The following is a 15,602-nucleotide window of genomic DNA, read 5'->3' as shown; positions in this document are numbered from 1 at the left end:
CGCAGTCGTATAGATAGGAAAAGGAGCATCGTACCTATCTGAAATGTCTCTCCGAGGTTGAGCGCGTGGAGGACGCCTAGCAGCGGCAGCGGCGGTGGTGGCGGCATTGGTGTGAGCAGCGGCTGCACTAGTGTGAGCAGCGGCAGCGCTTGAACGTCCTCTCCGGAGCGGTGGAGATTCGGGAGCCACCTCTACGGACGCATCTTCAGGAAAATCAGCGACAGCCTCCCCAAAACTTGGATTTTTCGACCTAAAAGTCATCTTGTGGAATTTTTGGCCAGAAAATGGTGAAAAGGAGAGATGGGATAGTGAGGTAGGATTAGGAAGTAGTGATTGATGTTAAATTTTGTGATATGGAGAGTGAATTTGGGTAGGGTGATTTTTGGGTGATTTTCGGATTGAGGGAGGGGTAACTGGGTAGGGATTTGATTTTAGAACAAATGAGTGAAAAGAGGGAAGCTAGAGGTTTTAATCTGAATTTCCCGGCTGCACGTCGCGAAACCAGATTTTCGCGACGTGCGTCCTTCATCGCACGACGTGCATCAGGTCCTGCACGTCGTGCGCCAGTCTGCACCTGCAATGAAATTTCTAAACTTGCTCTTTGTACCTGCACAGGAAAACCAACCAAATACCGGGGTCATACTGAACTAAACAAACGAAAAGTGACAAACTAAACCACTATAAAAACTAAAAAAAAAAAATTCAAATAAAATAGACAAATCATAAAAAAAAATCAAATTAATAGCTTAAACTTAACTGATGCAGAAGATAAAATAAAACTTTAGTAAAACATAAATGCTTTGGAATTTAATCCAAAGATCGCTTGTTTTAGGTCGTTAGCGTTGACCGTATAGTACCTGATTCAGTTTGGAGCATCGAGAGTATAGCACTCTCTTCCTTTGTCTGTCAAAGGACCTAAATACGGCTTGCACCGCTGTCCATTGACTTTGAAAGTCTCCCCACTCGCATTTTCGAGCTCAATTGCGCCATGCTCAGCTACATGTCGCACCTTGAAAGGTCCGCTCCATCTCGACTTCAGCTTGCCCGGGAATAAACGCAAGCGAGAGTTATACAGTAGCACATGACTGCCTTCTGTAAACTGCTTAGGCACAATATGAGCATCGTGCCATTTCTTGGTCTTTTCCTTGTACAACTTGGCATTCTCATATGCCGACAGTCGAAACTCATCAAGTTCATTCAGTTGCAGGAGGCGCTTCTGCTTCGAGAGTCGAGGGTCAAAATTTAACTCTTTGATGGCCCAATATGCGCGATGCTCTAACTCCAAAGGTAAGTGACAAGCTTTCCCATAGACCAGTTTGTAAGGTGACATACCAGTTGGCGTTTTGAATGCTGTCCGATATGCCCACAACGCATCATCCAGTTTCTGAGACCAGTCTTTGCGCGAGCTATTCACTGTCTTTTCAAGAATGCGCTTCAACTCTCTATTGGACACTTCAACCTGTCCACTAGTCTGAGGGTGATATGGAGTCGCCACTCTGTGATACACATGGTATTTCCTCATCAGGGCGGAAAATTGCTGATTACAAAAGTGTGACCCTCCATCACTGATGATCGCCCGTGGCACACCAAATCTATTGATCAACTTCTTCAGGAACTTCAGGACTACTTTTCCATCATTAGTGGGCAAAGCAGCTGCTTCCACCCATTTCGACACATAGTCGACGCACACCAAGATGTATAAATTCCCACATGACACAGGGAATGGTCCCATGAAGTCTATACCCCAGACATCAAAAATCTCAACCTCCTGAATAGAAGAAAGAGGCATCTCGTCCCGCCTTGATATATTGCCAGTGCGCTGGCATCTGTCACAGTGCTGCACAAAATCTCTCACATCCCTGTGCAGTGTAGGCCAGTAGAAACCACTCTCTAGGACTCGTGCTGCTGTCCTACCCGAAGCATAGTGACCCCCATAATCTGAAGAATGGCACTGAGTCATAATGGCCAACATTTCTTCCTCTGCAACACATCTCCGGATCATCTCATCTGCACACACTCGAAATAGATATGGCTCATCCCACAGATATCGCTTAACATCAGAGAGGAACTTCTTGCGCTGGTGACTGCTCATGTCAGGAGGCATAATGTCAGCTGATAGATAGTTGGCGAAGTCTGCATACCATGGATTCATCGTCTCCTTAATGAGCATGAGAGCCTCATCAGGAAACCTTTCGTTGATGACTTCGCCTTCTATCACTGGTTCGGGGACCTCTAACCGTGACAAGTGGTCTGCTACTACATTCTCCGTGCCCTTCTTGTCTCTGATCTCCAAATCAAACTCTTGCAGGAGCAAGACCCACCGAATCAACCTAGGCTTTGCATCTTGCTTGGCAAAAAGGTATCGTAGCGCAGCATGATCAGTATAAATGATAACCTTTGAGCCAAGTAGATACTGCCTAAATTTATCCAGTGAAAACACTACCGCTAGCATTTCCTTCTCCGTGGTAGTGTAGTTCAGCTGAGCTCCTGTTAAAGTGCGACTCGCATAATAAATGACATGAAGCTTCTTGTCCTTCCTCTGCCCCAGAATGCTTCCCAACGCCTGATCGCTTGCATCGCACATGATCTCAAAGGGCAGATCCCAATCCGGACTAGAGATGACTGGGGCAGTGACCAATGCTTCCTTTAACCTGAGAAAAGAAGCTAAACAGGCATCAGTAAACAAAAAGGGCGCGTCCTTGACAAGTAATGTAGTCAAAGGACGCGCTATGGAAGAAAAATCCTTGATGAACCTGCGATAAAAACCTGCGTGCCCGAGGAAGGCACGGACTCCTTTCACTGTGATTGGAGGTGGAAGCTTCTCAATCACCTCTGTCTTTGCCCTGTCAACCTCGATACCCTCTCTGGATATCTTGTGCCCCAAAACAATGCCCTCCTCAACCATGAAGTGGTATTTTTCCCAGTTCAGCACCAGATTTGTCTCCTCGCATCTCTGCAGGACCCGGTCTAAATTACGAAGACAACACTCGAAGGAGTCTCCAAAGACTGAAAAGTCGTCCATGAACACTTCCATGATGTCTTCGATCATATCATTAAAGATCGAAGTCATGCACCTCTGAAATGTAGCAGGCGCATTGCAAAGACCGAACGGCATGCGGCGGTAGGCGAAAGTGCCATATGGACAAGTGAAGGTAGTCTTCTCTTGGTCCTCTGGGAAGATAATGATCTGATTGTACCCAGAGTAACCATCCAGAAAACAGTAAAACGCATGTCCTGCCACTCGCTCTAGCATCTGATCAATAAAAGGAAGCGGGAAGTGATCCTTCCTAGTTTCGGCATTGATCAGCTTCCTGTAGTCAATGCACACTCGCCACCCAGTAACCGTGCGAGTAGAAATCTGCTCCCCTTTCTCATTCTCTACAACTGTCATCCCGCCTTTCTTCGGCACACACTGAATTGGGCTCACCCATGAACTATCAGAAATGGGATAGATGATGCCCGCATCAAGTAGCTTCACAATCTCCTTGTGAACCACCTCTTTCATGTTAGGGTTCAGCCGTCTCTGTCTCTGCGCAGATGCCTTAGACTCATCCTCTAAATGAATCCGATGCATCACTACTGAAGGGCTGATCCCTCTGATATCTGAAATCTGCCACCCAATAGCCAAGATACGTCCCTTGACTACATCAATGACCCTCTGCTCTTGCTTCTTGGTGAGCTTGTTGCTGATGATAATTGGCAAAGTGTCATCGGCTCCCAAGAAAGCATATCGTAAATGTGCAGGCAAGGTCTTGAGCTCTACTTTTGGTGGCTTTTCTGAAGAGGGAGGAGTGATGTGCTTGTTCTTTAACAGTGGTTCGAGGACTGGTTCCTCTAAGTACTCCTCCCTTTCAGCATCTTCTTCTGTACTCAGCATAGACTGTATGATGGCTTTGTTTTCTGCTAGTTGTTCTTCTACTAACTCATCCACCATGTCTACCCGCATACATTCACCTCCAGAATTTGGATGGCGTGTGATCTTCCTCATATCAAACTCAACGCTTTCATCCCCAATTCTCAGAGTCAGCTTGCCATCATGAACGTCGATAAGAGCTCTGCCAGTGTTCATGAATGGTCGCCCCAATATCATCGGGCACTCCTTGTCCGCTGCGTAGTCAAGGACAACAAAATCCACAGGGAATATGAATTTGTTGACCTTTACTAGCACATCCTCCACAATCCCATGTGGCTTTTTCAGAGAGTGATCCGCTAGCTGCAACATCATCGGCGTAGCCTGTACCTGTTGATCACCAAACATACTACGAAAAAGGGATAAGGGCATTGTTGACAAAAATGCTCACGCAATAATGCCAACTCGTAGTAATCCGGAAGTCGGATGTCGATCCCACGAAGACAAGGGGTTTAAAGTGAATGAAATTGACTTTGATTTTCAATTCGGAAAGCAAAGAGTAGTTGGATTTTTGATTAAAAACAGCGGAACTAAAATTAAACAAACACTGATTAGACTAAGAAGCAATTAAGAATTAAACGATTAATTGATTACGGATTAAAAACGATAATTAAAAGCGCCTAAGGGTTGCTAATCATGATTAAAGTAAAAACAACAACTAAGCAATAGTAAATCATCATAATAAAAGTGAGAAAGCTTACCTCAAATAACAATGGAGAACAATAAAGCATGAACAAGATAATGAAGATTCAATAACTAAGCTTGTATTAAAGATGAATTCAAAACCCAAAATCTGGAAATAAAAGCTCCAAAATCCTTAACAATGGAGGAATCTCCAAGAACAAGTCACCAACTAAGGGAATAATTGCTAGAGTAATAAATGTTGCTACAAAAGAGGCTTACCCTAAAATGTGACATAAGGTGTCCTAATATAGTAAAGCCCAAAAAGGAAATAAAAAACATCCTATTACAAGCTTGTTTGTCCAAAAGTGGAAGTGGGCCAAGAGAGCACAAGACCCAAAACAGATTTGAAATGCTGAGTTCTAGCCCTTCTCGATCGAGAAGCTTCATTAAAGTCAGCTTCTCGATCGAGAAGCTTGATGTCCAAAATCCCTGCCAAATTTTACTCTTCTTCTCGATCGAGAAGCAAGGTGAAATTGTGCTTCTCGATCGAGACCATGCAGGAGAAGGGCGTCTTTGATCTTTTCTTCGCCCTTTGCTTCAATCTCTCTCTCGACTTCCACATATCATCGATTCTTTGCTCTTTTGGACTCAAAACCCTTCACATACGCTTCGTTTATCCTGAAACAGTAAAACACGTAATAAGCGATATAATCACTCAAAACATGCAACAAAAGTATACAAAGCGATGCGAAAGAGACTCGTAATATAGGAGTATTTTACTCCTATCAAACCTCCTCACACTAAACCTTGCTTGTCCTCAAGCAAGAAATGCATTAAACCACAACTAACTTAGAGACATTGGCAAGGTTGAACACACATCAATATTCATACTCCCATTACCAAATTGTACAAATGCAAATGTCTAATGTCAACAACTATAATCAATGCGAACAAATGAGCAATGCAATTTGTAATGACATAATGCGAAGGCAAAGAGAACACAATTGCATTAGTTTAACATTAATCTTGAACACTCAAGCCATCACCATCGTTTACGGGACATGCGATTATTTGGTTAAGCAACAATGTAGGGCAAGTCATGGCAATAATCAAACATAAACAATTGAACCTAGGCATCAAAATCCTCACTAGGTATCACTCTAACACACAAGTGTTTAGATAAGAAAATTAAGCACACAAACACGGAATTCCCATAGGTTTGCTCATAGTCCTAAACTCCACTACTTAGCTCGGTGATCAACAATTATCTCATGGGCTTGCACGGGTTGTAACGTGGCCAAGGTCGGGGTAGATCAAAGTTGATACTTTAGGCTAAAACTTGACTTGAAACTAGTTAAAACATTAATAAGAACTTGGGCTAGCTTGGACTTTTTATATTTTTGAACTCTTTTTGAACGCTTAACTCAATCTCATGCCTTTATATTATTTTCTTTTCTTTTCTTTTCTTTCTTTCTCTTTTTGGATTTTTCTTTTCTTTGCATATTTTTATATTTTTCTTTCTTCTTCTTTCTTAGGCACTAATTTCACTTTTAGTTCAAGTTCACTCTTCTTTATGTTCATCAAGCTATTACCCTCTCCTCCTCACACTAGTTGTCAAGTCAAGTTGGGTGAATGAAAGTGGAAGATTAAGAAAGGGATTGTGTTGTTAGCATGGTAATATCAACAAAAGTCTAAGCTCAAAATTGGCTATCTAAAGGTTAAAGGTAGGCTTTTTAAGCGGTCTCTAGAATGGTTACACCTAATGCCATAGTCATTTAATTATCAATCACTCAACAATGCAATTTTGAATGGACACCGAGCAAATTCTAGGAATTCCGGACAAGGCAACACTCACAAAGACAAGTAGGCTCGAAATAACTCAATATGAAAAATGTGGTGTTATGCCTATTGTTCAATCCCTATGTTTTCATGCCAATTATGCCCAAATTATGCCAACACAAATTTTTCACAATTTCGCACATCATGCAACCGTATTAAGTTTAAACCATCACATCCAAAGATTAATAACTAAAGATCAATTTAAACACTATCCCTTCACACATGTCATATCGAATTACATCCATTAAGCAAGCATTTAATCATAGTTGTTAAATTTAAACAAATGCATTATGGCAATAGGGCACAAGAGATAATACACATTGATATGGTTCAACACGTTGCCAAGTGACTAATTTTCATTTTCGATTCATTTCACATGCTTAGTACAAGAGCTTTAGTGGAGGCGACACGACAACCTAACTAAACTCTAGCAACTAAAATTAACAAAAATAAAACACAACATAAAGCAATAAAAGATAGAAACGAGATACAATTTCGCTACCCTCCTCAAACTATTTCTAGCTTAGTCCCTTAAGCAAGAAATAAAATAAAACAAGAAATTGTAAGAGATAGGGTTAGAAAATGCAAATCTCGCTAGTCGAACGCCGGGGGTTCGGGGGATGGAGTAGGTGACGGGTAGTGGGGCCCTCCTTGGGCATTGAAGTATGCTTGCAATTTTTCCGCTTCCCTTCTTTGCCTATGACGGAGCCGCTTCATTTCATATCTAGTTTCGTTCCAAATTCTCCTTTGCTCCGCCATAAATTGGCGTTGTTCATCCTCAAAGCTACTTCCCCCATGTGAGCTAGTGGCCCATGGTTGGCCCCATTGGGCCCCTTCTTCTTGAACCTCCGGTTCCTCCGTTGCTTTCTCTCTTCTTCTTACCGGCTCCTTTTCTCTTCTAGGTGCCGGTTGTTCTTGATCAAGCTCTTGATCACCCTCCTCGCCATGCTCTTCTTCTCCACCTTGACCTCCGAATTCCGCTTGTCTCGCCGCTTCTTGCCCGTGCGCCTTTAGCCATGGGCCTCGTTTGAAATAGGGAACAACATTCCCTTTGTGAACATACCCGGCCTTGTCAAGATGCTTGATATCAATGGAGCGAGACGGTATCGGTGTGAGTCCTTCGAACTTCTCGTTGGGGACACCAAATTCTTTTGCTATTCGGGTGACCAACCATCCAAAACCGAGCTTTGTGCCCGCCTCCGGAACATCGAGAAAAGTGGTAATGAGGCGGTTGGCGGAGTCAATCCGATAATCGGCCACCTCGGGATGCATCATAGCATTCATCATCACAACCTCGGTTTCCCCCACCTTGTTGTACTCGTGACGCCCCCCGAAAGTATGGCCAAGCCATTTCACCGCCACCACAAGAGCGGTATCCTTGATGTCGTTCACCTTGGCCGTCTTCGCTTGATAGCCCTCCAAGTCCGATACCTCTTTCCACACTCCTTTGTAGTCAAATTGCCTCGGGTTGGTGCGCAATCCATCCGCCTTCATTCCGTGCTTCCTTTTTAGAGCGGATACCCCTAATTCGTACTCCACTCCAAACAACCTTACGATTAACGAATTTGAGTACCCTTCCTCCAATTTAAGACTTGTGAAAAACTCCCAAGTCAATTCCTCATACCCCACCTCCGGCGCTTTAGCAAGTGTGAGCACACCCAACGGCTCCAAGAATTGCTCCACTTCTTCGATCAACCCCAAACGGCCCATATCTTCCCAATTAATTTGATAGGGAATGGCGAATTTTTGGCTCTTCAATTCTAGGAAACGCTTGCCTTCCTCGTCGGAGCGGATCTCGAAAGGTGCTTCATATTTCCTTGTGAGGGAACCCGGTGTGTTGGGTCCCACAACCGATGCACCGGAGGCGGTCTTCTTCTTTCCTCGGAGAGGTCTCGGAACGGGGGTGGGTGCGGTGGCGGCGGACTTTCCTTTGCTTGCCCTTGAGGTTCCGGCCATGATAACTATAGGCAAAAGGGTGGGTAAATATGTGTTTAGGTTGAAGTTTGGTGGTTGTTTAGGTGGTGAAAGGGGGTGGCCGAATTTTTGCTTGAAGAGAGAAGAAGTTATGGTGTTTTGCTTGAAATGGAAAAGATGAAGGAAGAAGATGAAGTGTAGGGGTTTTTTAAAGATGGAAATTCAATTTTGAATTTTGAATATTCCTTGAAAATGACATTCCTTTTCTTGTGCTTTGTGTTTGATGTATCCAAGGGCCTAGAATGCACCACCTCACACTCCCATGTGCAAATGTTGGACCTAGGGAAGACAAAATTGGCAAAAAATTCGAAATTCAAATTCAGAATCTTCATGCTTCTCGATCGAGAAGCACCATTTAAACTAGCTTCTCGATCGAGAAGCTCCTTGAAGGAATTCCCTGCCAATTTTCCCTTCTCTTCTCGATCGAGAAGCATGGGCAAAAATGGCTTCTCGATCGAGAAGCTCCTTGAAGAAATTCCCTGCCAATTTTCCCTTCTCTTCTCGATCGAGAAGCATAGGCAAAAATGGCTTCTCGATCGAGAAGCCCCTGATTTCTGCACAACTTCTTTCAAAACTTCATTAAGTCTTGTCCAATGCTTCCCAACTCAAATGAGCTCCGTGCTTTTCTATTTTCTACACATCAACAACATGAACACCCCGGCATTAAAGAGAACAAACGATATAAACAAAACTAAACTAATTCAAAAAAAAAAAAAAAATTGAAAATTTCCCAAAGTAAATAACTAAAACGAAAGAAATAAGTAAAAAGAAGGAAGAACTAACCGCTTGGGAATGCCTCCCAAGTGCGCTTGTTTTAAGTCAAAAGCTCGACCGTTCTTGCTTGTAGAACTCATGAGGCGGGGTCGAGATAACATTGTTCCCCCTTTTGATCCGTTAAAGGCCCCAAGTAAGGCTTGCAACGGTGTCCGTTGACCTTAAACGTTTCACCTCCTTGATTCTCCAACTCAATGGCACCATGATTCGCCACACTCCGAATCTTAAATGGTCCACTCCATCGGGACTTAAGCTTTCCCGGAAACAATCTCAACCTCGAATTATACACCAATACATACGTTCCAACTTCGAAAGTTTTAGGGGAAATGTGGGCATCGTGCCACCGCTTGGTCTTCTCCTTGTAAAGCTTCGCATTCTCATATGCCAAGAACCGGAATTCCTCCAATTCATTCAATTGCAACAAGCGTTTTTCCCCCGCCGCTTTTAGATCAAAATTCAACTTTTTAATCGCCCAATAGGCCCGGTGCTCTAATTCCAAAGGTAGATGACATGCTTTCCCATACACAATGCGATAAGGGGTCATACCTAATGGCGTTTTGAATGCCGTGCGATATGCCCATAATGCATCGTCAAGCTTCAAACTCCAATCCTTGCGAGTCCCATTCACCGTCTTCTCCAATATTCGCTTCAACTCCCGGTTAGAGACCTCAACTTGCCCACTTGTTTGCGGATGATAGGGGGTAGCAACCCGGTGATACACATTGTACTTCTTCATTAATGCATCGAATTGCCGGTTGCAAAAATGAGATCCACCGTCGCTAATAATAACTCGTGGGGTGCCGAACCGATTCATCAACCTCTTGAGGAACTTCAAAACTACCTTGGCGTCATTGGTAGGTAGAGCTTCCGCTTCCACCCATTTCGATACGTAACATACGCCAACTAAAATATATAAGTTCCCATGCGACATCGGAAAGGGACCCATGAAGTCAATCCCCCAAACATCGAAGATCTCTACCTCTTGCACCGAAGTTAACGGCATCTCATCCCTTTTAGAAATGTTCCCAACCCGTTGGCACCTATCACAATGGCTCACAAAGTCCTTAGCATCACGGAATAAGGTCGGCCAAAAGAATCCGCTCTCCAATACCTTAGCGGCGGTCCTCGCCACTCCATAATGACCGGCGTAATCGGATGTATGACAAGCCTCCAAGATGGGCATCATTTCCTTCAAAGCGACACAACGCCGCAACATTCCGTCTCCACACTCCTTAAACAAATACGGCTCATCCCAAAGAAACCTCTTAGCATCGGAAAGGAACTTCTTCCTTTGATGGTGCGTCAAATCCGGAGGCATTACCTTAGATGAAAGGAAATTAGCAATGTCGGCATACCATGGAGTTTCCATTTCCCGGATCACCATAAGCGTTTCGTCCGGAAACCACTCGTTGATTTCCATACCGAGAGGAATTGGCTCCGGATTCTCGAATCTTGACAAATGGTCCGCCACCACATTCTCCGTGCCCTTTTTATCCCGAATCTCGATGTCGAATTCTTGCATTAGGAGGATCCATCGGATTAGTCTTGGCTTGGCATCTTGCTTGGTAAAGAGGTATTTCAAAGCGGCATGGTCGGTGTAGATGATACACTTGGACCCAAGCAAGTATTGCCGAAATTTATCCAAAGCAAAAACTACCGCCAACATTTCCTTTTCGGTAGTGGTGTAGTTGAGTTGGGCCCCCGCCATTGTCCGACTTGCATAATAGATCACATGCACTTTCTTGTCCTTCCGTTGACCCAATACACATCCCAAGGCTTGATCGCTTGCATCACACATAAGCTCAAAAGGCAAGTTCCAATCCGGAGATGAAATAATAGGAGCGGTCACAAGGGCCTCCTTCAATTTCTCAAAAGCCTCTTGACACTCCTTGGTGAACTCAAACGGGGCATCCTTTACTAGCAAACTCGTTAATGGCCTCGCAATGGATGAGAAATCCTTGATGAACCGGCGATAGAAACCCGCGTGGCCCAAAAATGCCCGGACTCCTTTAACCGTCACCGGAGCCACCAACTTCTCTATAACCTCTGTCTTTGCCCTATCTACCTCAATACCCGCTTCCGAGATTCTATGCCCGAGCACAATTCCCTCTTCTACCATGAAATGGCATTTCTCCCAATTAAGCACCAAGTTGGTCTCCTCACACCGTGCTAGAACACGCTCAAGATTCGCCAAACAACCATCAAACGAGTCACCAAAAACGGAGAAATCGTCCATGAATACCTCCATTATATCTTCCACCATATCATTGAATATCGAGGTCATGCATCTTTGAAATGTGGCGGGTGCGTTGCATAAACCGAAGGGCATTCGTCGGTACGCAAAAGTACCATAGGGACATGTGAACGTTGTTTTCTCTTGGTCATCCGGAAAGATCAAGATTTGGTTGTAGCCGGAATATCCATCGAGAAAACAATAGTACTTGTGACCCGCCACCCTTTCAAGCATTTGATCGATGAATGGTAGCGGGTAGTGGTCCTTCCGAGTCTCCGCGTTCAACCTTCGATAGTCAATACAAACTCTCCACCCGGTAACCGTGCGTGTAGAGATTTGTTCCCCTTTCTCGTTCTCCACTACCGTCATTCCTCCCTTCTTAGGCACACATTGAACCGGACTAACCCAACCACTATCGGAGATCGGATAAATAATCCCGGCATCTAGAAGCTTTACTATTTCCTTGTGCACAACCTCCTTCATATTAGGGTTCAATCTTCTTTGCCTTTGAGTACAAGGCTTGGCTTCATCCTCAAGGTGGATCTTGTGCATCACCACTTGAGGACTTATGCCACGAATGTCGGAGATTTGCCACCCCATGGCTAACACATGCCCTTTCACCACTTGCACAACCCTCTTTTCTTGTTCCGTAGAAAGCTTGTTGGAGATGATTATCGGTAGGGTTTCATTCTCCCCCACAAAAGTATACCGGAGATGAGCCGGAAGCGGCTTCATTTCAACAATTGGTGGTAACTCGGAGGATGGAGGAGTCACACCATCGTTCTTGCTCAAATTCTCCGGCTTAGGTTCATCATCTTCGGTGTATGCATCACTAAGATCATCGGAATGGAAGACAACCTTTGAAACTTGCGACATCTTCCCCCTTCCTGAGCTTCTCGATCGAGAAGTGGACTGGGAGTTGCTTCTCGATCGAGAAGCTCTTGGTTGGAAATCCCTGCCAATTTCACCTCTTCTTCTCGATCGAGAAGCAAGGTGTAATTGTGCTTCTCGATCGAGAAGCTCCTTGTCATAGGTGAAATTGGCAAATTTTTCCAACGTTCCCCGGTTGAATGCTTCCACGTTTTCCTCGACTTGATCCCTCACAACTTCATCTACCAAATCAACCCTCATGCACTCTTCTTCCTCGATGGTACTCCTCATTGCTTTCTTCATATCGAACTCAACCGTTTCCTCATCGATTCGCAAGGTCAATTTTCCTCCATGCACATCAATCAAAGCTCTCCCGGTGTTCATAAAGGGCCGCCCTAAGATCATTGGGCAGTCCTTATCCACCGCATAATCCAAGATCACAAAATCAACCGGGAATATGAACTTATCCACTTTCACAAGCACATCCTCAACAATCCCATACGGCCTCTTCAATGAATGATCCGCTAGTTGGAGTACCATCGAGGTGCTCTTCACGGTTTGATCTCCACATAATTCCCTGAAAAGAGTTAGAGGCATAAGATTAATGCTAGCACCAAGATCACATAAGCAATTTATAGAACTCATAGTGCCAATAGTGCAAGGTATAGAAAAACTCCCTGGGTCCTTCAACTTAGCCGGTAAATCATTCAAAATGATTGAGCTACAAACTTCCGGAATGGGAACCGTTGCACCACTATCCCAACTCCGTTTGTTGGTAATGATATCCTTCAAGAATTTGGCATATTGCGGCATCTCCCGGAGTGCATCCGCCAAGCTAAGGTTAATTTGCAATTTCTTGAAAATCTCAAGGAACTTATGAAACTTTTCGTTCCCTTGAGCTTTCCTTAACCGGCTTGGAAATGGAACCGGTGGTACAAACGGTGGTGGCGGTGGCGGTCTCACATAAGGCTCTTCCACCTCAATAGCCACCTCCTCACGCTCCTTTGGTATTTCTTGGCTTGAGCTTGCTATATCAATCACAATTTGGGGTTCATCTTCCTCCACAACATGCTTCTTCCCATTTGCTTTCTCAAGGTTTCTCCCACTTCGGAGCTCTACCGCCTTAACATGTTCTCTAGGATTATTTTCCGTCGTGGATGGCAACCCTCCTTGAGTTCTACCTTGAAGTGAGATAGCCATTTGAGAAATTTGAGTTTCCAAATGGTGAATAGTGGAAGCTTGGTTCTTCTCCCTTTGCTCCATTTTCTCTAATTTCTCAAGCACCTTGGCAAGCACATTTCCCTCATCCGTATTCCGTGGTTGTTGAAAACCGGGAGGATGTTGTGGTCTTCCACCGTAATTGTTCCCATGGTTTGGGTTTCCTTGATAGTGACCTTGTTGTTGTGGAGGCCTATTATTGCTTTGGAAGCTTGAACCCGCTTGATTTGACCCTTGAGCATTGCCTTGCCCCTCTTGATTTCTCCACCCGAAGTTTGGATGATTCCTCCACCCGGGATTGTAGGTGTTGGAATAAGGATCATTTGCTTGTCTTTGACCCCCGACATAGTTTACTTGCTCACTCAAAGCTTGCCCCGTAACTAGACATTCTCCCCCCGAATGGTTGAAATCACCACAAAACTCACATCCGACTTGAACATAAGCCACCGGAGCATTTCTAGGCGCAACTTGTTTTTTCAAAGCATCCAATTGTGCTTGGAGTGAAGCATTTTTTTCCTTGATAGCCTCCATCTCTCTAACTTGGTCAAGCGTCATTACCGACTTTTGACTAGCCGGTGCCCTTCTTTCCGTGGGCCCCCATGTGCTACTAACCATGGCCAACTTTTCTACCAACTCAAGAGCCTCTTCATACGTCTTTTGCATCAAAGACCCCCCCGAAGCCGCATCAATAGTCGCTCTAGTGGTGACATTCGTTGCATCATAGAAAATCTGAATCACATGCTCCTTGTTAAGCTTATGATGGGGAACACTCCTTTGTAAATCCTTAAAACGCTCCCAAGCTTCATAGAGCGACTCCCCGTCGAATTGCACAAACTCAAGAATGTCTTTGGTTAGCTTCGTTGTCTTGCCATGTGGAAAGTACTTGTTAAGGAAAGCTTGAGCCAACTCCCTCCAAGTATGGATCGATTCATTGGGTAGAGATTGAAGCCACAAACTAGCCTTATCCCTCAAAGAAAAAGGGAACATCCGGAGCTTGATTTGGTCCGCGGTTATCCCATGAAGCTTGAACGTGTTAAGGACCCCCAAGAACTTGGCTATATGGGCATTTGGGTCCTCATGCTTCAACCCAAAGAAAGCACAACGGTTCTCCAAGAGTTGGATAGTACTCGGCTTGATCTCAAAAGTTGCCGCTTGAACCGGCATAGCAAAACATCCAAACGTGGCATTATCCACATCCGGCAAGAAGAACTCGCCCAAAGTTTGCCTCGGTTGATTTTGCACTTGCGGTTGCACTCGAGGGCGAACCTCCCTTGGTCGCTCTTGTTGCCTTTGTTGATTCACATTCTCAAGTGGAGGAGGGGGTGGATATTGTTGTTCCCCGTCATCCACTAGAGGATTGAATCCTTCCTCTACCTCATAACCATGTCCGTCACCCTCCATAACTAAAGGAATCCGGGCTCTTCTTCTCACGCCTCTTTCGTAACTACCGAGATCCTCTTGAAAAGGTTCTAGCGGGAAATTAGCACGCCGTGTATTATGCATACACAAAGGGTAAATTCCTACACAAACAACGACAAGAGAACCGAGCGTAAATCGCGAAAACGCAAGAACGAACAATAAAAGTAAAAACAGAAATTAACGCTAACTCGACCGAATTTCAAAATACTTTCAATCAATTAAACGCAACCTAGTCCCCGGCAACGGCGCCAAAAACTTGTTGACAAAAATGCTCACGCAATAATGCCAACTCGTAGTAATCCGGAAGTCGGATGTCGATCCCACGAAGACAAGGGGTTTAAAGTGAATGAAATTGACTTTGATTTTCAATTCGGAAAGCAAAGAGTAGTTGGATTTTTGATTAAAAACAGCGGAACTAAAATTAAACAAACACTGATTAGACTAAGAAGCAATTAAGAATTAAACGATTAATTGATTACGGATTAAAAACGATAATTAAAAGCGCCTAAGGGTTGCTAATCATGATTAAAGTAAAAACAACAACTAAGCAATAGTAAATCATCATAATAAAAGTGAGAAAGCTTACCTCAAATAACAATGGAGAACAATAAAGCATGAACAAGATAATGAAGATTCAATAACTAAGCTTGTATTAAAGATGAATTCAAAACCCAAAATCTGGAAATAAAAGCTCCAAAATCCTTAACAATGGAGGAATCTCCAAGAACAAGTCACCAACTA

General features: G+C 44.1%; 1 protein-coding gene across 1 annotated transcript; it reads right to left on the bottom strand.

Moving 5' to 3' along the window:
- Positions 1-319: 319 nt before the first annotated feature.
- LOC126668622 (uncharacterized) lies at positions 320-15,369 on the bottom strand. The gene is made up of 9 exons (XM_056104684.1): positions 10,320-15,369; positions 9,201-10,184; positions 8,545-8,826; positions 6,978-8,449; positions 5,567-5,663; positions 5,384-5,456; positions 891-4,296; positions 672-687; positions 320-607 (listed from the first exon to the last, which is right to left on the bottom strand). The coding sequence occupies exons 1-9, from the start codon at positions 14,943-14,945 to the stop codon at positions 320-322; spliced, it is 11,244 nt and encodes a 3,747-aa protein (XP_055960659.1). The 5' UTR covers positions 14,946-15,369.
- Positions 15,370-15,602: the final 233 nt, after the last annotated feature.

This window comes from Mercurialis annua, linkage group LG2 (assembly GCF_937616625.2).
Source record: "Mercurialis annua linkage group LG2, ddMerAnnu1.2, whole genome shotgun sequence".
Taxonomy (NCBI): domain Eukaryota; kingdom Viridiplantae; phylum Streptophyta; class Magnoliopsida; order Malpighiales; family Euphorbiaceae; genus Mercurialis; species Mercurialis annua.
This window is presented reverse-complemented; position numbering and strand designations above follow the sequence as displayed.

Excerpts from the sequence above, each read along its gene's own strand:
- LOC126668622 (XM_056104684.1), bottom strand. The coding sequence starts at position 14,945 with ATGCATAATACACGGCGTGCTAATTTCCCGCTAGAACCTTTTCAAGAG. Across the intron at positions 5,664-6,977 it reads CCATCCCCCGAACCCCCGGC|GTTCAATTGTTTATGTTTGA; the intron begins GTTCGACTAGCG and ends TTTGATGCCTAG. Across the intron at positions 5,457-5,566 it reads ACGATGGTGATGGCTTGAGT|ACATTTGCATTTGTACAATT; the intron begins GTTCAAGATTAA and ends TGTTGACATTAG.